At 41.4% G+C, this 27,754-nt stretch overlaps 1 protein-coding gene across 10 annotated transcripts in view; it reads right to left on the bottom strand.

Moving 5' to 3' along the window:
* tnika (TRAF2 and NCK interacting kinase a) overlaps positions 1 to 27,754 on the bottom strand; it is a 65,957-nt gene that overhangs the window by 20,966 nt on the left and 17,237 nt on the right. For 7 of the 10 annotated variants that reach the window (XM_079369007.1, XM_079369001.1, XM_079369004.1 and 4 more), the window contains exons 3-14: positions 13,561 to 13,617; positions 12,459 to 12,584; positions 10,693 to 10,803; positions 7,095 to 7,185; positions 6,454 to 6,584; positions 6,317 to 6,371; positions 5,929 to 6,007; positions 5,630 to 5,805; positions 4,236 to 4,302; positions 3,706 to 3,907; positions 1,819 to 1,935; positions 60 to 146 (exon numbers count right to left, since the gene is read on the bottom strand). In XM_079369007.1, the coding sequence (XP_079225133.1) occupies positions 60 to 146; positions 1,819 to 1,935; positions 3,706 to 3,907; positions 4,236 to 4,302; positions 5,630 to 5,805; positions 5,929 to 6,007; positions 6,317 to 6,371; positions 6,454 to 6,584; positions 7,095 to 7,185; positions 10,693 to 10,803; positions 12,459 to 12,584; positions 13,561 to 13,617 (1,299 nt within the window). The remainder of the gene's footprint in view (positions 1 to 59; positions 147 to 1,818; positions 1,936 to 3,705; positions 3,908 to 4,235; positions 4,303 to 5,629; positions 5,806 to 5,928; positions 6,008 to 6,316; positions 6,372 to 6,453; positions 6,585 to 7,094; positions 7,186 to 10,692; positions 10,804 to 12,458; positions 12,585 to 13,560; positions 13,618 to 27,754) is intronic. The other 3 variants (XM_079369005.1, XM_079369008.1, XM_079369009.1) reach the window with 1 other exon arrangement.

The raw sequence follows: 27,754 nt of genomic DNA, 5'->3' as shown, positions 1-27,754 counted from the left end.
CAGTGGGGAATAGGGGGCCACACAACACGAATGGGGAGCAGCAGTAGCACTGTGGTTACCAGCAGTAACGCCTGTTCTTGTAGTAGTTGCTGCTGGAGAATCTCTAACTGCCTCTGTTCCTCTTCCAGCTGTCTACGGATATACTCCTGAGCAGCATGTCGGCACAAGGAGATAGAAATAGACTGAGAACAAGATCAGGAAATCTGAACGTCCAAACACTGAGATAGACGAAAAAAAGACAGAGACAGGAAGAGAGAAGGAGACGTTAATCTCCTGAGTTGGCTGTAAAGAGGAGAGACAATGGGGATGAGAGGAAAGAAGACCTTGTTCTGGAACATTTGTAAAGTGTTTCAAAGAAGAAGAAAAAAATGACAGGGACGGAGAAAGAACAGCTTTGAACATTTCAGTCCAGAAACAGTTGATAAGAGTGGGAGGAGAGAGAGACAGAGCGATAAAGGGAGACAAGAACAGACAGATTTATACACATATGGCCAGCAGAACGTTCAATAATAGAGAGTGAAAGAACTGTCAACAGTAAGACAAATGTTCAGGGAAGATAGAAACAAGCTCTGGATATATGTAAATATTTAGCTTCCCTGCAAAACAGTAAGTAAAAAAATAATGGGGGTAAATGGGAAGTTAAGTAGTAGTACGAGTGAGAATCACTCCCATGATTCCTTGGTGGCCTTGATGTCCTCTTTTGTTATGGTTTTGATCGAGAGCGGCAGATTTTACATTCTTTGTGTTTAAAGCTCCTGTAACGAGCTTTAAGTTTAATGAATTTTGGCGTCCCCTGTCCGTCTTCTCTTTTTGCAGATGACGCGAGTACGCAGGTTTTTTTCATCATACAATCTCATCTTGTTCTCTCGTTAACTTTTCAATGTATTAGTCATTGGAAATTTAAAAAAAATAAAATAAAGTTTTAGCAGCCTGTTAATCACTTCATGAGACACCTACCCTGTGTCGGTTGTTTCAGGCATAATAATATCAATATTGAAATAATAGATCTACTCTCTTATGGTCTTGTTTTCTTTAGTGGGTCACAAAGAGGCATCAGTATCCACTTCAGTCTGTTCACTGCTCACAGTTTACATGGATGTTCATTTAGTGTTGATGGAAAACATTTTCATATGAAGCACTTGGTTCTTTACTGACTTTTATACAAAGAGAGAAGTTTGAGTGAAGCAGTGCCTACATGTACCAGAATGCATTGCCCCCATAAGCAGCATCAGCCTCAGGAAAGGTCCTCTGCTCTCATGTGTTTGGGATGCCACTTTTGTTATTTGTGTATTAGTAACATAGTTGCAATGGTGGTTAGAAGAAGAACAGGACACTGCAGTGATTTTCAATCCCTGTAACTCACTATTATAAACAGAGATGAGGTTAAAGGTCGCAACAATTACCTAGAAGTCAAACTATGTGGAATTGTTATGGAAATATTAATGCTTACATAAGTTGAGTAAAATGAAAGAAAGTTGGAAGTTCTGTTAAAGTGGCTGTGAGGAAGAAAGTGACTATGAGCCTAGAAAATAATGCATCATCAGATTAAAAATGCCAAAGTTCCCTGCCTGCAGCTGAAATCCTAAATAAACAGACTGAGTCGACTACATCCCTGAGGTTATTTAAGTGGGTAAAGTCTGAATGACTCAAGAAGAAAATGATCAAAAGAAACTGAGGACCATAGAATGTTTAGGGGGCAAATCATGGATTTTGGACATGAGCTGTCATGATGGTTAAAACTTCTGTGGCCCCATGCTATTGGCGTTAATTGTGTTGTAAATAATATCAAAGTCTGTTGACACTAGAAAGTGTACGAACCTGTTCTCTCTCTGCATGCCTCCTCTCCTCCTCTCTTCGGAGCTGCTCCATTTCCTCGTAGCGCCTCCTCTGCTCCCTCTCGTGCTGCTTCCTCAGCTCTCGCTCTCGCAGCTGCTGCTGCGGGGAGAACAGACGCAACCAGATGATTCAAGATCAATGAACAAAAAGGGGTTTATCTGTTTTCACGCAAATTAAGAAATCCTGCCTCAGCAGAGATTCTCACACAAACGCTGAAACTCTGATATGTGAACTCATTTGATCATCGTTTCTTTTTGTGTGCGATTATTCCTTCTATGTTTCACATCTCCACAATGTACCTTGCCTTGGATCATTCTACATACATCATACATTTACAAAGGGTATCACTCTGTTGTGATTTGTAACAATTATACAATTTATGAGAACTTGGTTGTACTATTAGGTGTGGCATTTACTCTTCTTACATACTGATGCAGCTCTCCTCAAGTTTTTGATCTGATATACATAATGGAGAAATATTTTTGATTTTGCATGTTCACATTCCCTTCTATTTTTTTCCCTTAAAACAATTAACAGATTTCAAAAACACCTAAACCTCATGGGGCTGACAAGGCCTGTTGTTTGTGTTGGTGTGTGTGTGTGTGTCTGCAAGGGGCATTTTATGTATATATTGCTATTTGTTACTTCTTGAATGATGTATGCTTTTATATGTTGTTTTGTTACCTGCCAAAGGGACTGCAGATGTAAATTAGCCTAAGGCTAACTCTGGTGCAATGCATCAAATGGTTACATTTATGTTTTTTATTGCACACTGTCCCTCACAAATGAAGTTAAATTTGAAATTGTATGTCTTCTCTGTATGTGCATGTGTAAAAACCCACATTAACATGTATTTACGTGTAATGAATCCCACATGCATATGTCCACAGACACACACTCAGCCCTGTGTGTGTGGGTCAAGTCAGTTGAGGGGAGTCATGGTGATCAGCCGTGCGTTTGGAGGCAAAACCCCTGATGGGAACCCAGACAGAGCGCACCGATTATGGGCTGAGGATTTCCTTCAATAAGCCTGCTCACTGGAACTAAACGAGGGACACTGGGGAAAGAGTCTGTGTCTGTATCACCTACCCTTTCTTTTGCAGTCTCTTCCAAATGTGAGGTTTTCTAAATTTAAGGTGCCAGAAAAGGGACAATGTATGCCTTTAAATATGTTTAAAGTGTGTCAGTGTAATGGTCGCCAACAAACAGGAGGCTTCTATTAAGTGTAAGAATGTAATCTGATTTATTCTGTTTAATCTCCAGGGGTACATTTTTTCAATCCATGGTAAATCTGTATCTACTGATGTATGTTGCTTTTTTGTGTGTATAAGCTGATGGGAATTAAGTGACAACCTCTGGCTCAAAGCAGACGTTTCCGAAACTGCAGTTCCTTGAATGGCCACTTGAGGCTGTGTCCAACAGGGGATCAATCACAAACAGGACCAATATCAAAATGTCTTACTTTAAAGTTTCATTAAACATGTTTACAGTTTGGCACACAATCAGATTAGGTCTCTTGAGCTTGTTTTTCTCTTGATGGGTAAATTAATATAACTCGCTCATTTTAATTATATGAATCACAGGAGTGTGGTTCACTTGAGTGACAGGTGAATACTCATAGATGCCGCCACAGTTAATTTAGTCACTGAACTTAACCTCTCGGCTGTGTTCTTGTAGTTATTCATGGAGTCTGTGTTGTGAAATAGTCCACCAGTACAGACGAATAGCTTTCATAACTACAGCAGCGCCCTCACTCATGGCTTAAAAAAAGGAAGTTGCTGAACCAGTGGGTGACATCACTTTGCCTATTCCCATTGTTAATGCTGTCTATGTGTAAAAATATCACTTCTTCAACCCCCTCGTGTTTACCTCCTCCAGCAGCCGCCTCTGCCCCTTCTGCTCCTCGATGCGCTTCTGTCTCTCAGCTAACAGTAAGCGCTTGTGCTCGTCGTTCTGCTGCTGCTCCAGCAGCTGCTGGCGCCGCTGTGCTTCCGAACGCTCCTTGTTGGCCAGCTGGAGGCGCAGGAAGTCCCGCCTTAGGGTCGACTCTCCGGGGATGTTGATGATGGAGCTGTCGGACCAGTTAGAGAAGAGATGTTTCAAGTAACGACAGACAGTTGTAAATGTTTTAATCAGGGCTGTCAAACAATAAACATTTTAAATCACGATTGATCGAAACAATGAATTGCTGTTTTTGCATTTAGAAATAAACATAATTAGGCTTGTATTTTAAAATGTTGTAGTGTCCTCACTTGAGAGTACTTTGCTATTTGAATACAGCCTGCTTTTATTTTGAAATAAAGAAAGGACTTTCTGGTAGATCAGGTTTGGACACTAACTTACAAAATAGAACGCAATTATTCATGATTTTTGTTTAAATGAGGAGAAATAAGACTGACCTCGGTTCACCCATTTCTCTCTCTTCATCCTCCTCTTCACTGCCGCTGTACTCATACTCTGTCTCATCTGATGGCGACAGGAAAGAGACAAACATATTAAGTGATGGAAACAACAGAAAAGATCACATCAAAAAGGTACAGTAAGGAAATAACCAGAGAAGATCTTTCACTTCAGCTCCTCCTGTTCATTTCCTAACCACTCATGATTCTGACATTCCCCGATCCTCACTCCTTTCAGGCTCCATCTTTTTAGACGCTTTGAATGCAAGTATGAATTGTAATTTAACTGAGTGAAGTGAGGTGGAGAATATTCGCTGAAAGCTTTTTCGGCTTTATTCTTAAAGCATTATGATTGTAGAAGCGTCCCCGGCTCTTACAGAGAAGCCTCCTCGCAGACATGTCTTCTGTGACAGAGTGACATCTGCAGAGAGACACAGCGTGTCTACAATGACAGGACATTTCTATACATCATCAGGACAGCAGTGGGCTGTTTCATGAAGCGGTTAATGTGGTTCTTACTGACGCAGTGGCGGTGTGCGAGTGTCGGCCTATCACTCACACTTAATGTGTGTGTGTGTGTGTGTGTGGTGGTTTGAAAAACAAGTCTGTCACTTTATTTTGTGCCTCACTGAAAACTATTATCTGATGAAAAATGTGGACGAGCATATGCATCTGTGTGACAGTTCAAAACTGCATTACAACTTATTCTTGCAGACTATTTTTGTGTAATTGTGTAAAAGTGTGAAGGAAGTACGCGTTGATGTGTGTTGCCGTTTGCGTCAGTGTGTGTCTGAACTATGCCGGCCAACAGGGGCAATCGCCCTGCAAAGGTCTGAATGATTTCCATTAGTTGAAACAGGCTGCAGATTCACTCGATTCTAATTCAAACACACTTGCAGGCGATGCAAATGGAAAAAAAAAAAAAAACACGATGCAAAAAAAGCATCTGTCTTTGCATTTGTTTTGGACTGACGTGTTTTTCCAATATACATTGTTTAAGAATTTGCCTTTTCTCCCTATGGAATACCAAACAACCAGCAGGCTACCATCCCTCCTCGGCATTCAAAAAGCCAAACTAACCAGATCTAAAACCATCTTTTAAGGATCACAACTTTAACTGAACTTTTTTGTCTGCATGTTAAAGGTTCTCAGATTCACAGGCTTTGTTTGTGATTGTTAGGGCCGACAATGAGGTTTTTTATTCAAAGTTCGTTTCACATGAGTGTGAGTAACCCGGACAAACTACAATACAAGCCACCTATTGGCTGAGCAAACGGTTTGGCTTTTTCTTTATTGAATAGATCTTCTCACTCTTTGATAATAGGAAAATTCCACAAAATACGTCTTAATGTCAATCTGGGTTTCAATCCACTCGAGCAGATGTTCTTCCTCACCCCTCTCGCCCCTCTTCTTCTTGGTGCGGTCGATGTGGTCCTTCAGCTGGATGCGGATCTGCCTCTCGTTGGGCAGGTCCCTGATGAACGGGTGTTTAAGGAGTTGCTCAGTGCTGGGTCTCTTGTCGTGACTCTTCACCAGACAGTTCTCTATGAACGACTGGAACTTCTTCGACCTAAAATCAGACACGTGTAAATAAATAAAAAATGATTCAAAAACCTACCTATCACTAAGTGTATGCCTGGGCTGATTGGTCTGCTTCTAACTGTTTTGCTCTTTAGTATCAATGCTCACTCACCATTTCTTCGACTTGAGTCTGGGGGCGGGGTTACGTGGGATGAGGAAGAGGGCTCTCATTGGGTGCATGTCGCACAGAGCTAAAGAAATCAGGAGGCAGTGAGGGCGTATTAGGGTGAATGTGGATAACTATGTGAAACATTTTTATGGCATAATATCAAAGCTAGCTGGAGTTAGCCCTCACCTAAAATAAATAAATGATCAATACAAATATTATTTTGTAAAACTTAAACACACAAACACAGCTGGCGTCTCCATGTTTAAATTCATTATCCCCATCATAGATCTGCAGCTGTACTGCTGCATCACTTTGTCATTTAGCATCTTATGTCCAAACGTCACGTTAGCAAACATAACTAGACGTTAATAATGGTTGCAAAGGTACGTACGTGGTGCTCCTTCAGCCATCTCTATTGCAGTGATTCCCAGTGACCATAGATCACTCTGTAAGCAGAGAAACACAGTGAATAAATACTCCAAAAAAAAGCCACAAGAGTCAAACTTTCACCGTCCTTTGTTAGCGCACCTTGAAGTCGTAGGTGGCTTCAGGGTTCTCGTCACAGGCGATAACCTCTGGTGCCATCCAATATGGCGTCCCGATAAACGTGTTCCTCCTGCTTACTGTTCTGTCCAACTGGGCTGACACGCCAAAGTCAACTGCAGGGGAAATACACACACACACACACACACACACCTCTGGTTACAGTCTGTAGTTTATTTGAATCTTTTTTTTTCGCTGTGTGCTTTGAAGGCTTCACTGGATTCCATTATAAATTCTAAATGCAAAAAAAAATAACTCAACCAGTGACATTTTCTCTGATTTACAGACAAACACACTTTATAATCCCCTCCCTAGTGAGTGGAGAGAGAGAGAGAGAGAGAGAGAGAGAGAGAGAGAGAGAGAGAGAGAGAGAGAGAGAGAGAGAGCGAGAGAGAGAGAGAGTGAGAGAGAGTGAGAGAGAGTTAGTTCCTCAGCACTCTGCAGCGGGAACAGCAGCAGAGCTACACAGAGATGGGTCGTCTGGTATTCAGCATAAAAGAAGCAAAGAAAAGCCTCACACACACAAACACACTTCAGAGGAGCAATCTCAAACTTTAAATCTCCCGCTCCCCCTCAAATCAAACAGCCATTTAGCCAAGTTAGGTTAAGTTAGATGTGGGACTGACCGAGTTTGACCTCTGCGTTCTCTGTCAGCAGGACGTTCTGTCCCTTGATGTCCCTGTGGATGACCTTGTGCTGGTGGAGATGAGTCAGACCCTGCAGACGAGAGACAGAGACACATGGTAAAGAAATGCCATAGCAGCGAAGAGACAAGTCCCAATTGATATAATCATCAATATCATTAAAATGGAAGTGCTCTTGAGCAGGTTGTTCCCACATCTTAACTTCTGGCCTCCCTTTGAAGATGAGTAATTCAAACACTGGTACAAATGTTGCTGTGCAGTGGAATAACTTTCAAAAGACATCTTTGTGTGAGTTGGACAATATATTATCATCCTCCTGACTCATGTCACACAATAATCAAATTGCTGGTGCCAAATATTGACATCTAAATAAAAATGAAAAATAAAAAAAGTCCCGCTCGTCACAGATTTCACTTGCAGCCTTGATTCATCACTTCTTGACTCCTCAAAGATGAGCTGATGATATGAATGAATGTATCGTGTGCTCTGCATCTAATTGGCTAAAGATGTAGGAGAGCGATGTAAAAGAAGAAGAAGCAAAACTCAGCAGGAAAGTGGTGAAAACTCAACGGTTAATCGTGGTGATTTGATGCATTAATTATACCCTTTAAACGGTGCATCGTAGAGTCTTCAGGTAATCATGGCATCGTTTCCTTGGTTACCCTGCAGGTCCAACCCGTACATGTTCTCTTTCATATGAGAGAAGACACTATTTGATAGAAGAAATGTACGTGTAAACCCTGAAAGATGTGTGTGACATCATCAACATCAGGACGGAAGTGTTGTTTAAACTTTGGTTTCCAGGGCCGCGTAGAGCAACCAGGAAGGTCTGTATCTTGAGTATTATTCATCATCTTTGAGGTTTTCGTGCCTTCTAAGCCTTTTTTGGGCTGAGCACATAATTCGTGCATGACATTTTAATCAAATGAGTCAAAAGGGCTTCTTTTTTTTCTTTTTTTGGTTGGCAAAGAAACGGGGGTAGGGGAAGAAGACACAATATTCTAGCTGAAGTTCATTGTACGATACTTCCAGCAGATTCTGTCTCTAAATATAAATATTGATATTGTTTTGAAGGCTGAATATATTCACATATATAGTCTAGTATATTATTTGGTTATGAGAGTTTTTCCCGATTTAAGTGAAGCATCTTGTTTATCCATTCAAAACTGCTGGTAGCCGAGTGGTTAGTGTGCATGTTAGTGTTTACGCAGGCTAAACTCCTCCAAGTCGGCAGCCGGGGTTCAAACATGAACTATGGTTCCTTCTCCTTTGTCATAATGACAGCTTGGAGGATCAAAAATGTTTAAATGGAGAGACAGAAAAGGGTTAAAGCAGGTAAAAAGACAAAGATTTAAAAAAAAAAAAAAAGACTGACGAAGTGGAAGGAGAGCGAGAGAGAGGATACAAAAGAAAGAGAATGGAAAGAGAGAGAGAGAGAGAGAGAGAGAGAGAGAGAGAGAGAGAGAGAGAGGGAAGAGAGCAAACAACAAGACGAGACATGATGGGTAAGAGGAAAACAGTGAAGTGGAAACAAGAGAGGAAGTATTGTTCCCTCTGTTGAGAGCAGCATTGCAGATATCTGACCAGATGCAGTGATACTGCTGCTCAGTGTTTGAGGTTTTAGCCCTCAGCTCCACAAATACACAAGAACAGAAAGCAGAGATAAGATTAGGTAGAATGAGATCTATTCATCGCTCTAGAAAGTCTGATACGATGGAACAAAAACAACTGGGGATGGTTATCAAGAAAACATGCCAAAGAGCGATGAACACTGAAAGAATTCAAAGGCAATTGGACTTGAAGATCTTGCAGACATTTCACCTCTCCTCTGAAAGGCTTCGTCAGTTCGAAACTAACTGGTGGACGGAGCCCGAAATGTAAGCCTCTGTGGATCATTAGCATGGTAATGCTAATGGTTAAGGACGACTCGCATAAGAATCAAGTTTTTGCAGAGAGTCTTGACCCCCGCTTCTGGACCAATGGCGCGTGTGCATGTAAGTGAGGGGGCGTGGCTTTTGAGGGTGTACAGAGGGGAGAGGGTGGGTGAAGATGGAGCACTGAGGGAATGCTACTTTCAAAATCATGCACGTTTTTAAAAATTACCGGCCCTGCCTTTGGCTTCTTTAACACCCTTTTTATACAAACAGCCTTCCCCAAATAGGCTCTGTCCTTTGTCATCTTCAAAGCAGTGTCCTTTGTCCTTTAGATATAAGTAGACTCCTACCCTGAAGCACTGGCTCTCCTATTCTATGCCATGCAAACACATTTGGATCAAGCTTTGAATTCACCATGACCTGGACAACTGAGAACCAACACAGACATCATTGAAATAGGGTATCTGAAAAGAACATTACTTCTTTATTTAAAAAGGGGGACAGGTTTGTATTAAGAAAGTGGCTTTTTATGGTGCTGGTATTTTTAAGGGAATTCAACATCAGCATACATTCCTTTAATAAAAGGAATAAACACTGATTTAAATTCAGAAAACAGCAAATATACTTTAGAATATTTCTTACTATGGTAATGGTCACCTAAAGGTTTCACTGGAACTAAACAGGCTTAGTCAGATCTTGTGTGATTACCTCTAATAGAAACCATCAGCTCACAGTGCACATGAGGCGATTTGAGAAAAATAGCAAATAGATGAAGTCATAATTTCAGAGGTGACAGAAGCTCAATTTTCCATTGTAACTGCATTCGTTAACCCTGAGGCTTCGTTTTTCTAATTGAATTATTGTTCTTTGTCGATGCTCAGGAGAAGTAGGCCTGATCATAAAATCATTTTAGCTGTGTTGGTTGTAAATGAGTCTGAGCTTTACTGGAGAGTATTACACCTGTGTAGGAAAAGGGAAGTCATGAGAGGAAACAGGGCAAATAACCAAAGTTACTGTGGAACAAAAACATGTTCGACTGCTTTAATATAATCTCTGTAAAACTTTTATTATCCTAGCTTCTTCTACAGAGAGACTCCTAACAATCTTCTTCTAAAAAGGATTACTTTGGGGCTTTTTATGCATTCATTTTTGGGGGATAGAATCACAAATTGTGGAGAGCGAGAGTGTGAAGAATGACATGTGGGAAATGGACCTCAGGTTGGATTCAAATCTGGGCCGCCCGCTGGAGGACTTAAGGACTTAATCCGTACATGGAGCACGCACACTAACCACTAGGCTACCGGTGCCCTGTTATCTTTGTTTATACAGTTTATGGTTAAATTCTTACAAAAACATTGAAGGATTGTTAAATAAACTAAATGAAATTAAACATGTTTTGGGAATAAATTTTTTTTTGTGGAAACATTGATTTTTGCAGAGATTTCCTACACGGTCAACTAGGAAAAAATGCCCAACAGCATTTTCCCATGATTAACAGCCAAGCATTCATTGACAGCATCTACCTTGCAAACAGAAGTACTCTTACTGTTAACAGCAAACACATAACAGCACACAGCGTTCATTATACATTAAGAGGATATATCAACAAGGTTTTTTTTGTTCCACATTCACATACGATGATGCTACCTTAAGACCGGTGAAGTTTGCAGAAAATGACTTGAAAAAAGTCAGAGTCAGTAACTCACCCTGAGAATCTCTCTGCAGATGTAAGCGGTCCACTCCTCTTTCAGAGAGTTTCCCTTGGTGTTCTTGATCAGGTCTGTGACCGAGCCAGCTCCACAGAACTCCATCACCAGCTACAAACACAGAAGGAGAATTCAAAACTGGCCTGCAAAAGAAGCTACACTTGTTCACATTGTTGAAATAAGCAGGTAAATCCCATTTAACACCTGTTCATTAATACATGCACTGTCATTTGTGGACATCCTTTCCTCAACTTGGGATGAATTACAACTAATCACATTTGAAGACCCCAAAAAACATCAATTTGAGGCAGCATACACATCAATAACAGCTTAAGTGTTACAGTATGGGTCTAACAGTTTGGAGATACAAAAAATATATGTTGTGAATATTTAGCCCATTTGACATTGCTTGTTCAAGATGGGACTTGTAGGCCTTCCCGTAAATGTCACAGAGGTAACAACAAAACGTCAGAGCTGGCAGGATGGATCAGGGCTGTGTGTGCCAGTTTGAGTGTGTTTGAAGCTCGCGCTGATTGCTTACACATCATGCCTCTTGGGTTTCCACAACACTGTAAGGCTATGAAAATCCCACACAGGGACACCTACTGTATAATAGTATAAAACACTGTTGTAGGGTTCAATGTAAAAAAGTACAAATGTGGAGCGTCAGCAGAGCTTCGTTTCAGCACTGCAGTGTAATCTAAAAACGGCTTGCGTTTTTACTTCAAATTCAGGGTTTTATTTCTCTATCGTTTGTCGTTAGAATACAGAGAACTATAATGAGCTCAGTTTTTTAAACCATGGCATTAGTTAATGAGTTAATCAATTGTGTAATTGTGAAGAGCACAGTCTTCAACCTTAAGAAAACACTCAATAATCTGATCAGTGTTTAAGCATTAGTAACACATCACATACACAGACAGTTATGTTGCACCCTTTCTTTGTCACTCTCTTCACAAACACGCACACACGACTCACAAACTGACTCAACGAGGTCATGAGATCATACAAAAGAATCTAATCTGTCTCTTGACCCAAACTAAAGAGTATCCATTCTGTCCATCACTCTCCTCTGTTCATCCTGAGCTGCCTCATTCCTTCAGCTCTCCTCTCCTCTCCGCCCTTCATTTCTATCCATCCAAGCATTACATCCGCAGAGATATGCGGGCAAAAGTTCAGCTGGTCAGTTTCTGGCTCTGCTTCAAGCTCCTCTCATCATCGCTGTGGATTACACAGGGAGATAGGAAGCTGGCAAGTAATATCCGAAACCCTCTCTGATCCTGTGTGTGCATGTGTACCCTGACACGGCAAACACAAAAGAAACACTCATAGACATAAGGGCATGTGCGTCAAATCACATTTAAAAAGAAACACAAAACGAGCTGCTGTTGAGTCATGTGGAATTATGCATGCACAAGATCCAGCTGCTTTTTGTATATGCATACCATATTTGTGTGCCTTACTGTTGTTGTGTGATGAATGGGACCAGATCAGAGAAGAGAGAGCTCCCTGAGATCACATTTACTCATGATTTATTGCAGCAGCTCGCCAGCTGCAAGCTTATTCATACACTTTATATCTTCTCACATTAAGCACATATTTCAATGCACACAAAACTACACACTGTAAACATAATAGTGACAAATGGAACGTCGCTTCTTTCCGTAGCCGTTCTCTCCCCATGTTTCACTTCTATTTCATACGCACAGGCTGCAAAAATGCCTGAAAAAAAAACAAACAGACAAAAACGGGAAATGACTGCGTACCCATAGCTGGTCATCCACGCCGGGAGGGTTCTTCTTAACAAATGCTCCGTAGTATGTTGCGATGTTGCGATGGTGGCTGTACTTCTTCAGCATGTTGATTTCTGCTTTGATCTCCTCTTCTTCATCCTGTAACACACGAAGGGACAAAAATCAACAGGTGACCACTGCTGTTAAATCCTGAATCGATGTCGATAGAGCAAAAGGGATAAAGTCGTTGATGGATTTGTAATCTGCGTCCACTGATGCTCAGCTAAGTGGTGTTACAATGGAAACAGCTGGGATCTAAATATCCCACAATAACAGAATTACTTTTTAATGACTCTGATTTTATGGGGGGGTTACTGACACACAGCCAAAAGCAAGTGTTTGAAACAAGCTGTCATGGTGGCAGTTGGTTACGTAGAACTGTAATTTCTTATTAATTATTCACAATAACGGAGAATTATGCCTTGATTACTCCAATTTAATGTTCATGAGCCACGGAAACAAAAACACTTGCTTTAGTAAGCTGATTTTGTACAGTGTCGGATCATTTAGCTCGCAATTTTGCCCTTCATTTAATTTTGAATCGTTAATTAGAACGGTCGTATTTGTATTGTATTTAAGGAGATTTTTGCACAGAGCCTTTCTTTCATTCATCGCTTGTTCTTTCTCATCCTCTGGCTATTTGTTTATTCATTCACATACATCTGCACATGTTCATTTCTCATTCATTCATTTAACGATTCATTCATTCATTCAGGTTCTGTGCTCCTTCATTCCTGCAGTCCTTCATTGTTTAGCTGGCAGCTGAGCGCAAACAGCGAGGCGTAGGGTGAGAGGATCTCTAAATATAGCTGAGATTCCCTCCTGCTTTACAGACACGCCTGAGACCACACTGCTGTCCTAATACCTCTAGCTAATATTACCATGGCAATAGGCCTGTCCTCGTTTCCTCTCTGCCACATCACACTCACACGTACACACAATCGCTAGCTCTGACTCATCGCTCATAATTAGATGACACGGTCGGCGGTGGTATAATCACTTGAGATGATTTTTCTGTGCGTGGGTATGTGCACGAGTGTGAAAGGGCTTGAGTGTGTGTGTGTGTTTATCTTACCCCAGTGACATCCATGACCTTGATGGCTGCCAGCTGCCCAGTTTTAACATGGCGACCCTGATGAGAGGAGGAAAGAAGGGGGACAGTCAATGACACAAGCAGACAAAAACAGGACAGTGGAGATATCAATGTCCACTGTAAGTTAACATTTCTTTCACTGTCAGTCTGAATTACATTAAAACAATTTCCAGAATGTGGAAAATACAGGTTAACACATTATTAAAAACACTTCACAACAGAGACAGAATCCAAAGAACATCCAGAGTGTCACTTCCCAAACTGAGTTACATACACGCAGTTGCTAACGCCACTTGGTTTTAAATCGGTTTTAAATTTAAAGATTGTTATTGTGAAGTTGATTGCACAAAGAAAGCAACAGCCATGTAAAAAAACTCAAGAAATGCAGCCTCTAGGTCTCTTTCTTTGTAATATAATGAACACATTTCACAGACAGTGACCTGGTGACATAAAGATTTCGATCAAAATCAAAATATAGGCTAAGCTAATTCAAGCTAGCAAGCCAAATTCAAGACACTTTTAAAACCATTTCTCATTGTATTAACTTGAACAATGTTTTCCGTTTTGGCATGGAAACACTTGACTATGCTGAATATGGTTAATAGTAGTTAAACACGATTGACAGTCTAAGAAGAAGAGGAACAAACACAGACTTGGCAGCGTTTTGTAATATTGAGGCTAAGAATCTGCCTGAGGTGGGCAAGGAGGCGAAGAAGCGAGAGATTGTAAGCTAAGGGGCGAGTGGACGGCCCAAGTGGTTTTTTTTTTTTAACAGAGCATCTGTGGTTGTGATTAGCTAATGAAGCTAACAGGGCTACAGAGGCTAAAAACACTGACGGCTATTGCTTCCACCTGTCTGGACTCAACTGATTAGCATGTTACAGTCTGAGCAGAACAGCTTAGCATTAGTGGCAAAAACAAAAGAAATACAAACACACAGAGTCAAAGACCGACATACACATGAACAGAAGCACACACACATTAAAAAAAACAAGGGCAGGACTGTTTTCCTTCTGGAATTCTTGTAAACCAGATGGCATTAATGTTCTGGCTCTGAAGGGCCTCCTGAGGGCTTAAAATCGAAAGGCTGTGTTGATAACGAGTGCTAACGCCAAAACAGAGGATACGCTAACAACAACAGACAAACAAAGCTACAAAGCTAAGACTTGACAGTTTCCTGATTTCACAGTAACAGGACAAGTCTCTGCCGAACTTCTAGTGGTCTCCTGTCTTCATAATCCATTTTAATGCTGATTTAATAGATCAGTTGTACTCAAGGGGTTCATTAAAAGTCATTGTACTTGATGAATAGCTTGCAAGTAGCCAGTTATTCAAAAGCCTATAAACAGCTCTTAACTGCATAATAATGCAGGCAGCTCGATAGCTTTCCTGTGCTTTAACAATCATGCTTTGGCAGCAGCAGTGCTTGACTTAAACATTACTGAATCTTCAGGTTCAAAGCAGGTGAACACGCTGCTTGTCTTGCATACTTTACAGAAGTGGCAAGAGTTGTTGTTCTCTTTTTCAATTGAGGAAGTGATGATGCTATCAGAGCGGTAAGTAGGAACCAAACTTTATCAGTCCATTTGGTTGATTCCTGCAACTTGACTTTCATGATGCTAACATCATCCAGGGACAGTGAGAAGAGTTTAAAACAATAAGTCAACATTAAGTATGAGTTTAACATGATAACTTATTGTGTTTAAATGTAGCACTGCATAGTGCAAACTAAGCACCAGTGGATGGTTGGACACTGGCGTCACCACACACACACAGACAGAGAGAGAGAGAGAGAGAGTCCAGATTCTGTGAAAGTGAAAGAGCTGGAAAGATTGAACAGGGATTTCTCATTAGGATCAGACTGCCCCAATTCCACAAGCACAAGGGCTTGCTTTGTTTGAGACCAACAAAGGCATTACAGCCACTTACAAACCAGAAACTCACGCATACACTTAGAGACAGACACACACATGAAATACAAAAAGATCTCCTTTTATAGCTTCTCACACGGACAAAGGGACTCTTGCAAACACCCACACATGTGCACACAGACAGGCATGAAAAAGGCAGAGAGAGTGATTGAGGGAGTTGGAGAGGATGTGTAAAAAAAAAAAAAAAAAAAAAAAAAAAAAAAAAAAAAGATATTGGACATGGACATAATCAGAGCTGGATAAAGATTCATTACTCTGAGCCACCTGACAACCTCCATCTCTCTTCCCCTCCTCCAGCAGTAATGTCATCCCGCCTTATTAAATGACCAAGAGTGAAAGGTGCAAAAGAAAGGAATTAGCACTGTTTGTTCTTTTTTATCTCTTGCTCTCTCTTTGTCCTCTGCTTTTTCATTAATTGCAAATTCAAAGATATGCTGAGGGTGGATCCTGGCTGTAAGAATGTCAACTAAAATAGTATTTAGTAGTTGATTAGACCACATGTGAAATAACAAATTATTTTTTTTTATATACAAATGTTTTAGTTAAATAGATTTATTAAAGCAACGCAAAATAAGAAATGTTAGGACTTTTATCTAAAGCTATGGAAACTTTTAAGGGTAATTTCCAAAGTGTGACTCAATAATTTTAAAGATGGACAAATGAAATCTTTTGTTTTTCACTATTTTGAAGCATTTATTAAGGAGGATTATATCCTTTCATTTCTTTGTGTCAAGTTTTGAGTTGTGGCACGGAGACAGTTAGCTCAAAACAGAGGAAACAGCTTAGCTTAACTATTAGCTTAGGCAAAAACAATTAGCTTTAGGTTTGAAATAAGATTACAAGGACTCTCCGGCAGGCTATCTCTGCTGTTTTTACTTTGGTTGCTAACAAACCTAACGCATAACAACACAAAGCTAGCCTACTTCAATAGCCAGAATGTAAGCTAACGTGACTTGTACTCCAGTTTGTTGCTTTTTTAAAGGCAGAAGTTGAGCAACATCATCTTCATGAGTTGGTTCAGAAGTCTTTGTCGCCTTAGTCTTTTTTTTAATAACCATTGCAGTCAGGTTGATTAGATAAGTCCCGCAGGCAGATGTCTTGTTTTTGGTTAATCTAAGCTAAACTACTGGACTCTGGATCTATGCACAACACAAGACACTGACAATCAATGTTGCAAAGAGTTAAGCTGTTTATTTATTCAAATTTAATGATAATCTTTTAAATAAAGATATTTCAATGTTTTTTTTGGATAGCCTAATCTTTCTTTCTCCGCAGGCGTCCCATTCAGAAAGAGGAGCCACTTTGTGCCACACAGGCCTGTTCATCCCTTCCTCCACTTGTTTGTTGACTGCTTTGCCTCTCTGACCTAGATCTACATTTTGTCCCTCTCACTCCCTCTGTCTCGCTTATCCCTCTGATTCTCTCTCTCATTATCAAACCCTCTTAACTTCTCACAATCTCCTCTTTATATGCCTCTCATTATTCCTCCTTTCCTCTCCCTTGGATGTCTCGCTTGCTTTTTTTCCCTCCCGTCTGTCCCATCCCTTCCCTTGTCTTTTCTGTCTCCTTCTCTCTCATGCCTCACAGCTCAGACCAGCAGCCTGTGAAGCTTGGGTCCTTCATGAACATGACTGAGCTGAACGCTAATACCTTTGAAACAGCATTCAGCTTTCAGCCAGACAAGCAAATATGACACAAACCAAGAACTCTGCAGCCCCTTTCACTTTGCTTCCTCTTATGCGTTTAGCCCCTTCTGCAAAACGAACTGACTTGGGCCCGAGTGTGTCTGTAATTCAAAACAAACACACTGTGATCATGCACACACGCATAATACTTCCTTTCTGATGTACATTACGTATCATATCCTTCCCTTTTTTTATCCTTCAGTTCTATTTTGACCACAAACCATACCCAAACATCTGTCACTCACACACACTCACACAGAGGGAGCTGTGATGCTGCCGGCCCAGGTGTGTGTGAGCGATAACAGACCAAATTGACTATGTTTGTTCCGCCTGGATGGCCCTGCTGTGGTGGAGACAGCAGACTGATACCGAACTGATCTCCAATCAGCCTTCAGGCGCCTGCATCATAGAAGACTCATTACTTGGCCTCATCCCTGCGGATCAGTGCTTCTAAAACCATCGACTTGGTCGGGGGTTTCAAAATCGAGTGTTGGTCTATTTTTGGAAGGCTACAAGCAACAAAACAAAAACCACAAGCATTGATGTGCATACATATGTTTTGAGAATATCGGCTTTATATTTTGTCAGCTCAGAGTGAAAGTAAGTAAGGTGAGTAAATAAGCGGTCAAATGTTTTAAACAGCAATGACTCGGCCTCCTCTAAAGCTGGGGAAATTATGTTTCTGTTTGCTTGGTCAAAGCACTTTGTGATCCAAAGGGTGACATGATGATTAGAGGCTGGGAAATATCTTTAAAAAAACAACAACTGCATTCTAATGCTATTACACAGAAATTGAATTGCTTTACAATCTAATTCCCTTTGGCTTAAAATTTCTATTTGTCCAGGGCTGTGTCAAAAGTTTTTCATTTCTGAAGTGAACACTGGGGCTGAAAATATTTCCCTTCATACATCAGACTTAGGGTGAAAAAAAGGATTGTGAGTGTAAGGTGATCAAATCAAACTACCTTAGAGTCAGAAACACCAATGTTTACATACAAGAGGCCTGGCGATTAACAGAGAACCTTTTATCTTGTTACAACGCAACCCGTTTTTGAACCTGGTTACTTCCTTCGAGACGTTCATGCCCTGTTTTTGGCAACAGCTCATCATGTCGTCAGTATATCTGCAGGGATGCATAACCGAATTTAATTTGTCCAATGTCATCTCATCTTTCATCTCATCTGTCCCCCCTCCATCTGAACGGTGAGGGAGGTGTCAGACTGTCACCGAGTACACCTCTCCCACCAATTATCAGCTACACATAACTATGATTAATTACACCTGCCACGTGGACCTGGAAAGCCCGTAAAACACTCCATACGCAGAGCATGTGCAGAGCGTAATGGTGCCCTTTTACCTTTTTTTTTTTTTTTTTTTCTGCTGCTACACAGAGCTGAATGTTGACACACACATACAGGAGTGAGAGGACTTGCAGGCTGCTGAGGGAAGCATCTCTTCATCTTTCTCAGCTTGCAGCCTCAGTTAGCTGAGACCAACCTGCTTTTAAAAAACAACCCGCTGGATACGAGTACACCAAATGCTTCTGTGTGAGAAATACTTCGACAGCGTGTTGTGTATTTTTTTTTTTTTTGCATATACTTCCATGCCCTTGCAGAGTCAACAACAAAGACACCCCGTCAGACACTTTCACTATGCAGGACACTTCCTGTTGTAGCCTAGCAACAGACTCTGTTGGCCTGTGTACAGTGCGCACGACACTTAAACATACATAGAGAAGACGTACGCCCTCACAATCTCATATAGAAGAAGGTATGTGATGGTTTGCTGTTTAGAAGCAGAGATCAGGAGCGGGAGGAGGGAGGAGGGAGGCAGTGAGACAGGATGGAGAAGTGATTTGAGAAATGAGCGAGGACATGAAGAGAAAAGCAGCTAGAGCTGGATTTCATCGGCATCCGTCCTCGGTGTGTGCTTGTGGTGTGGCCAAGCTGCAAGGTCATCCAAACTTTACAATGAAATGACAAAATGAACGAGCTCTGTACTTTGATTTGTTACTTTATTGAGCCTTACTCTACATTGAATTAAAGTTAAAAAACCTGCACTTGTGGTTCTGCTCGTCTCAGCCCATGTCTCAGCTTAATGCATTAAGTAAAAATGTCATTACCTCGACCCATTTTCAGAACACTATAGTAAGTAAAGAGAACTAAAAAAAACATTTGAGAGACTTTAAATGTACTTAACATGATCATTTTGTCTTTTTTGGCCTCACAGGTTTGCAGCTGGAAGGATGATGATCCTAAAAAAACCTACTGGTTCCCCAAAGTATTTTAAAAGGAGCAAATGAAGAATGCTTTGATGGTACACATTTCACACGTCATTTGGCTTTGTATCTGCGTGTTATTTAGCTCTCCTGTGGACACTTTGTTTTGCCTGCAATATCTGAACGTTCACAGTTGGCTGCTAAAATAGAAACTTGTTAACCATAACAACCACCAAGTTCAGATGACTGTTTTCACGCATCCATGCTTGCTTAATAACTGTCTCTTTCTTCTTTCATTTCACATGAGCTAATTTCAGACTCTACCTTGAACAAGCCAACTTCAAGAGTAGAGTCTCTCGTATTTGATTTGAAGTTAAAGTCGTAAACCCTTGACATAGGTCTTAATTAACAGTACCCGTGAGATGCAGAAATCGGTTTTTAACTTGTCTTCTGCAGATCTTTATCCATAAATTATTTTCTGTCAGAAGACATTCTGGTGCCAAAACTATCAAATAATCCACATGTAAAAAGTTCACCCCGCAGTGAAAGCACTGATAATGCAATGAATCACTTTCTGTCATTTTTAGGTCGCTCTTTTTATAGCACATGACCTATAAAATACTAGTTTAAAATCATAGTTTGAAAGTGTAAGAACATTCACACGTACACAGTAACATTTTTAAATACCAATTCAAATCAATCCCTATCTGCCTGTTTGAGTAAAGGATATTATGCAATATATGTTAGCAAGAGGAACAATTTAGTCATTTGATAGCAACCTGAAATATACAAGGTATATGGAGTGGGAGACAGAATAAAGGGAAAAGTTGAGTCTGCATTCGTTAGTTTTTGTCATTTTGGTTGTTTGAGTAACGGTCGATCTACAACCTGCGTTTCTCCTGTTTGCAAAGATTCAGCACAGGCTTAAGCATATGAATGTACACAAACACACTCAGTAGGAACAGATTGCCAGAGTCTGTAGCCAACTCTTTGTAAAAAGGAAATGGGTCACACCATAATCCCTAATCTGTGCCGTCATGATAATCCATCCACACAAACATAGACAGACATCAGGAAGGAGTTGACTGAGTGGTAGCTGTAGCCGTATGGGAGAAGTGGGCTATGGTGCACGCCTCTGGGCTTTCACTCTGTATATTTCTTCTTGTCTGTCGCTCTGTGACAGGCAGGTCGTAGAGGGAGATTTCCCACTGCTGTCACACACACACAATCTGCAGTTTGGCTGCGTTAGGGTTGAAGGATTTCAGACAACCGGGGTTTCAGTCTGAACCCTCCTCTCAACACCCACTGGTTCTAGTCTGTAGGCTTACAACCCCAGCATGCTAGCAGAGAATTAAAGCTACTTTCAGCTAACAAATGACACAAACACAGTTCTGGTAGAAGGAGTCAGAAGAAATAAGGGGGCAATACTCCTAGACACACCTCATTGCAGTTCAAACACCTGCAATCACTCCGCATTCACACGTGCGCACACACACACACACACACACACACACACACACACACACACACACACACACACACACACACACACACACACACACACACACACACACACACACACACACACACACACACACACACACACACACACACACACACACACACACACACACACACACACACACACACACACGCCGCTGTGGAATCAGTGAGGCAGTAAATAAAAGTGACAAAGGCCTCCATTCCAATCTACTTCTGCACCGGCCAGGAAATATAGAAGCACCCCGAGGCTGCTCGAACATGAGGGAGGAAAAGAGAAACCGATTGAGACTGCAAGAGATTTAAAAGGAGGGAATGTGGAAACAAATACAAGTATGAGGTTTTTTTTTTCTGGGAGAAGAAGGTAGTAAAAAGAAAGGGAGGCAGAGGTGATGAAAGTAGTAAAGAGGGACATGAAGAGAGGGAGGAAGATGAGAGCAATGATCTGTTGTCCAGAGTGTCTTTATTGACTGGGGAGGTATCGAAGGAAGCAGGGTTGTTGCAGGAAGGAGAGACAAACAGTGAGCGAGTGTCAATTCCACTCCAAATGAACCCATATTATTGGCTAAATCCCACTGAAACAATAATCTATCAGAGGCCTGAAATATAACCTGCCCGTTCAGAAGCTAATTAGCAAACCCGCGGGCTGATAAATGTATAGAAAACAGACTAATCTGGGGTCAGGGAGAGGATTTGCTGCAGCGCTAAATAATCACTACTACCGGCAGGCAGACAAAAAAAATGTAAATAAGACAAACAAGTCTGAAAACAGACAAAAGAATATATGATCATCACAGAAAAAAACATCTGTCACTTGCTGTGGAAGAGTTATAGATTGGGTTTGAAAACAAAAATCAAGTGCGTACATGAAGAAAAAAAAAAAATAATCCACACAATCAAGAATTATAATTTAGTCTATATGTAAAGAGGGTGTGTGTGTGTGTGTGTGTTTGGATGTGTGCATAAGGTCAGGGAGTAAAAGCATGTCATCAACATAAAACATCATTCAATGTGATGGAAATAAATCAACCCTAACAGGATCAACACTCACTGGATGAGCATGTATGTGTGACCGAAGCGTATTTTTAGAAGGCATTTGTGGCTGACCCAGATTAAATGAAACTCAAACTCATATACACAGATGTGTTGTGTTGAAATCCTTCTAAACATCTGTGCAACCCCCCCCCCTAAAACTCTGCTCTGTCCTCTAACTAATATATTACCTCATTGAGTGGCTAACACGCTTACACAGGTTAGCTCAATAATGCACTTACTGGCTAATTCATTCTGTTAGCCATTGACCTGCCCACTCACTCACTTATCTCTCATTTTAAATCACAGTTTCTGAATGTGTCAGAGTCATGGCACCCAGGAACAAACTGGAGCTGAAACATCCTCAGATGGAAAACCAAGCCGAAGAAAATCGAACGAGGGACTCAAGTGCAATTTATGAGAGAGAGAGAACACCACAAAGAAGGATGAGGAGGGCCATGGAGGAGGAAGAGGAGGAGGAAGGCTGCAGTGAAGAGGCAAAGCGGCAGGTTCAGCACATCAGCATCATGCTCCAGTGGCTCTGGAGGTCAAACGAACTACTGAGCTGATTTACTGTACTGACTTTAGAGGTGAGAAAGAGGAGAAAGAGCTGAGCAAGGGCGCAGAGAAGGACAGAATTTACCATACTCACACAGCAGCATTTTCCTCCAACATTTAACTTGCAGGCCGCTTACATAATGTTCTACCGCTGTGTTCTGGGTTTAAATGCCTGTAAATGTATGGCAAATTGTTTTTATTTCACCCCTTTCACATTGAACAGCAACTGAAAAGACAACAGACAAAAATAAAGTGTTGGGACATGCGCCGTACTTCAAGCTAAAACAGCACATTTAAACCCGTTAGCTTTTAGCCACTTTCTAGCTTACAGTAGCTTACTGCATGCCAGGGAGAGGCCACATGCTAACATTACAACGTTTGTGTTACACAATGGGCTACTACAGAGAGAAGTACTAGTTAAAGTTAAGTTAGCTAGTACGTAGTTGGTTGAGTGCTTACATATAGTATATGAGTGTAACATATATGAAAAATGTTACACTACTGACCAACAGAAAATACATTAAATTCAAGTTAAAAAATAGCCCAATGTTAGCTAGGAAATGGCTAAGTGCTACAAAATACATTTAGTTTATGTTGCACTAAAAATATGCCTCTGTTAGCAGTGAGTGAATGCTAACATTCACGGTTGTCTATGCTGGCTAAAAGGTTATCAATATCCAGTTTTACCTAAAAAATCTTTTTAACTGGTTCAGTCTCAGAAAGACGCATTAAGAAGAGAGAGAGTAGGCAGGAAGAATAATAGAGGCAGAGCTGGTTATTGACTTCTCTATTGATGAACAGTTAGTCACAACTATTGATAGGCAGCTAGCTTGTGAGGGGAAAACCTTGGATAAATGGCTCCTTATATAGCACACATTGTCTGTAATGCTTTTTTTCACTGTTCTACCAAAACAATCCATTGAATCGCCTCACCACTTTTAGCTAACTGCGGGTTATAGCATTGATTGGTAGGTTCTTAGATTTGAATTCTTAAAGTCTATTTATCATGGTTGTTTTTCCTGAGTCGCCAGTTTCTTTAAATACATGATGTTATACAAACATGGGAGGTCCAACTATGCTGTAAATAGTATAAGTAGTATTGGTTAACTTCCAGTAAGGGGAGGAGATGAATGAAAGACAGACTGGGAATGAATGATTGTTATTGGCATCCGGCAGAGATAATTGACCCCGGTCTGGGTGACAGGAGTGCATTGTGGGTAAGTGGGGCGTGTGGCCTTAGGGAAGACAGAGTGATGTAGGCTAATGAACAAACTGCCAGGTGTGAACGTGAATGTGTGCGTGTGTGCGTGCGTGCACATGTGTGTGCTGCTGAATATGGGCAGATCAAGCACATCTGCTGTTCCCACAGTAACAAGCAACATCCACCTCAGTCACAGTTCACAGTTCACGGTTCACTCGTGAGGACTCGAGAGATTATATAGACCGAAGTGTGAGTGTGTGCGGTATGTGTCTGTGTGAGTGTGAAAATCTGCGTAGACAAACAACAAATCTGCAGCAATGAAGAGGGTCAATGACACGGTGTCAAACTGTAAGCAACTTCAACTACTACACAACACAACACTGGGGATATGCACTGTGTGTTACAACAGGTTCACACATAGATCGACTCAGTGTAAACAGAAAAACACAAAACCATGCCCACGCCCCATTTCCTGCCTGCTCCCATCTGAGACCTTCCAGCAGCATCCCCATTAGCACTTATGCTAACATATAGTGCTGCATACATTTTTTATATGAACATATGTCAGCTTCCTTTCACACCAACCAATCTAATGAGAACTACAGAGACTGTGAGACGGAGTCATTTTCTCTGGTTGTGCAGAAAATCCTACCTATAAAGTACCATCGCCAACGTGAAGAGCCAAATTAATGGGTGTGAATGTTTTTATGTTGCTTGAGCCTCAATCCAAACGTAAGTCTTGAATTACTGAATTCTTGTGATTGACGAAACATGAAGCATTAGTGATGGGACAAAAAGTCTCAGGACATGTTTAAGCGATAAAGTAACCCCTGCTGTAAAGAAGTCTAACCATGTAAAAAAAAGCTAAAACTCTCTCCGACCTGTCAGTCAAATCAGCCACGCCTGTAGTGTGCCTATTAATGCATCACTCTTTCCCTTAACTGAATACACACAGATGAGCACTTTCGCATCGACTTCGATTTTCAAAACAGAAGTTTTCAGCTTGTTGCCAACTTAACTTAAATAAAACACATTTATACACAGTGGAAGAAGCCATAACACTCAGTAGAAAATATAATGGCAAACAGAGATTTGACAAGTTGCCATTTCAGTATAATAAGTGACTACTCTCACAGCGATACACACTGTGCATGCTGCTGCTTTGATCTTCTTTCCTGCTGAGAAACACTCGCTGGAGGACTTCAGGACATCAAACAAAGAAAGATGCATGACGTCACTCTGTCTTCCATCCTTTTTGGAAGTCTCTTATACCCAGGCTTTCACACCCCATGCTGCTTTTTAGAGCTCTGTGTGTGTGTGTGTGTGTGTGTGTGTGTAGGAACATTTGTATTGGAGGTAGAGAGGTGGCTGTTGCAGGCATGCAGAGAGAAAAAACATTCTCCCACAGTCCTTTGCAGCTTGACTTCCAGCAGATAAGGAAGATAAAAAAAAAAAGTACTTTGAAGTTTTATGATGTTCTTAAGAGGGCAGAGGAGGAAGGGAAGGGGAGGAGAGAGGAAGGGGCACTGCAGGTAAAAATGCACTGACACGATCTGTCCAGTCAAGTCCAGTTTATGTGACGACAGTGAGCGCTATGTACCGTGCTCGAGCACAGAACACCTCCTTGGACCGGGCACGATTGGAGGAGGTTGGCTTCGGCACGGTACGGTTGATCATGCACCAGAACAAGCATGGAAACGCTCTGTGGACATCACAGATCCTTGTTCTGCATGATGAGAAAATCATTCTGCCCACATAAAACACACACACATACACACACAGCAACAGGAGGCCAAGACACTGCATACATGCTCATTTTAACCCCCTTGTACACACACACACACACACACACACACACACACACACACACACTCTGGTGCAGTAAATGGAAACCACATAGCTGCTCTTTACAGAGACTCACTGTCACAATGGGTGAGCATATAAAAGCCCATACAGCCCAGTCCCCAACGTCTTTGTGTGTGTGTGTGTGTGTGTGTGTGTGTGTGTGTGTGTGTGTTGTAGAGACTGGTGAATATTTAAAGAGTGTGTGGAGCACTTTGCCTGAGGAGGAGCAGAGTGGATGGTGTTCTGTCAACAGGGAGAGAAAGATTGGTCTGCCTTTTTTTTCCCTTCTGCGTCTTTCGTCTCTTTCTGCATGGCGACAGCAGAGTCATGGCGACAATAAAAAAAAACAAAAAAAAAAAACACCACACACACAAACGTTTTCTTGTCGCCGACAAAATCGAGGTGACAGTCGATGAGACTTTGGGCTGCATGTGTCATCACTCACATGTTTGTGTACTCGTGTCCGAGATATGATTAGTTGCCCGCTCGGATTGTCCTTGAATGCAACAGGGAGAAAAACGACGTGTCCCGCGGGAACGACCAGGAGCTGTGATTAATCAATTACCTGATCAATAAGTCTGTCATTCAATAAGGTATCCTATCAGTCAGTCATTCGGAGAATGTATCGACCAATGGCTGGACGAGGATGGTCCCTTTTGCCGCCTCCCCCTTAGTGCTGAATTCCCATAAGGCCCATCAAATATTCACAGGCATCAGAATGACAGACAGAAGGGGAATACAGGACTTAAACATTGGCGTTATATAAAATCAAGAAACTAGGAGAGTGAAGGGAGGAGGAGGAAGGGTTAAAAAGATGAGAGTGAATGAGGAAATACTGAGGAGGGAGATGATAAGAGAGTTACAAAGGAAACAGTAAGAGAGGAGGACAGAGAGGGGAGAGAAGTGGAAGGAGAATGTGTTTAATTATTCAGCATTACCCGTGTTCTCTATTTATGGCCCTTTTAGAGCAGCCAGTAGCAGCTATATATACAAACTGTAGGCAAAGGCTGCTCCCTTAAGTACAGCTCACCAGGGAAGATGCAGTCCAAAAAAAAAAATCAAAAAAAAAAAAACAACCCACAGGAAACGAGAAGAAAAACTCGATAATAAATTGATGAGAGATGTGCAGAAGCTAGGGATGAAGAAGAGAGGGCAGGGATGACAGGACTGAAGGGGGGGAAAAACACGGAAAAGAAAACCGCCGCGGAGATGTAAGATGAGAAAGGGAGACAGAAGAAGAAGTCGAGCTAAAATTATCTTTTCGCCACGGATACTCGTCTATCACTGTTCTCGGCTAAACTATTTTTTGCTGACGGGGAAGCTGCGAGAAAAAAACAACAACCTGGAATGACTTTTCATCATTTTTTTTTTTTTTTTTAATTGAGATGAGACTTCAGGGGGGAGAGAGAGAGAGAGAGGGAGAGAGCAAGAGAGTGGAGCAGATCTGTATCATTTAACTAGATGGGTTAATAGAATTGTTGATAACCTGTTATCTCTCACTGGCAGACTCACTGAAGGGCTGGTCACCTGTGACATAAAACACTGTGCGGGCCGCTATGTAGACACACGAGCATGTATGCAGGGTTTGCGCAAACCTATTTATCTCAAGCTTTAAAGAGCTTATTAGGAGTGGGAGAAAATATCAGTATGGCAATAAATTGGGAGTCTAACTTGCAACCACTGCAATGAGACCATAGCCTTCAAACCACTGTAAAAAAAAAAAATCAATGGGTGAAGCCTGAGTGACGTCACATCTGTTACTGCAGGGGCCTCTGGAGGATCATCAAAGTAGCTGTGGTTTGTAATTCGCTGCCACGCTGGTCAATAATGGTCTCTCCACAAGAGGTGCAGCGGTGAGTCTCCGAAGCGCTCGAGCAGCGCCACTACGCTCGGCTCCGTTTCAAACACGCTGCATATTTTCTATCATTTCTGTCAACATCACGTGAAACCAAACGACAAAACAACCTCAGAAAGACAAAGCAACACGTCGTCTTTCTTTTTATTCCCGCGTGATCTTCTAGTTCTCCTGCGAAATTAATTTTATGAACCAAGCTGTAAACGTTCATTTATGTCTAACGACTGCTCTACCAACTGAGCTATACCAGCAGCCAGAGGTGAAACGTCTTTAAGAAGTGAACCTGACACCAAATAGCAGAAGATGCATTTTGTATTCTTCGTTTCATCAGATATCGTAACATTTCATTAT

This window comes from Symphodus melops (assembly GCF_947650265.1).
Source record: "Symphodus melops genome assembly, chromosome: 19".
NCBI lineage: Eukaryota > Metazoa > Chordata > Actinopteri > Labriformes > Labridae > Symphodus > Symphodus melops.
The sequence above is the reverse complement of the archived record's forward strand: the minus strand, read 5'-3'. Positions and strand labels throughout refer to the sequence as shown.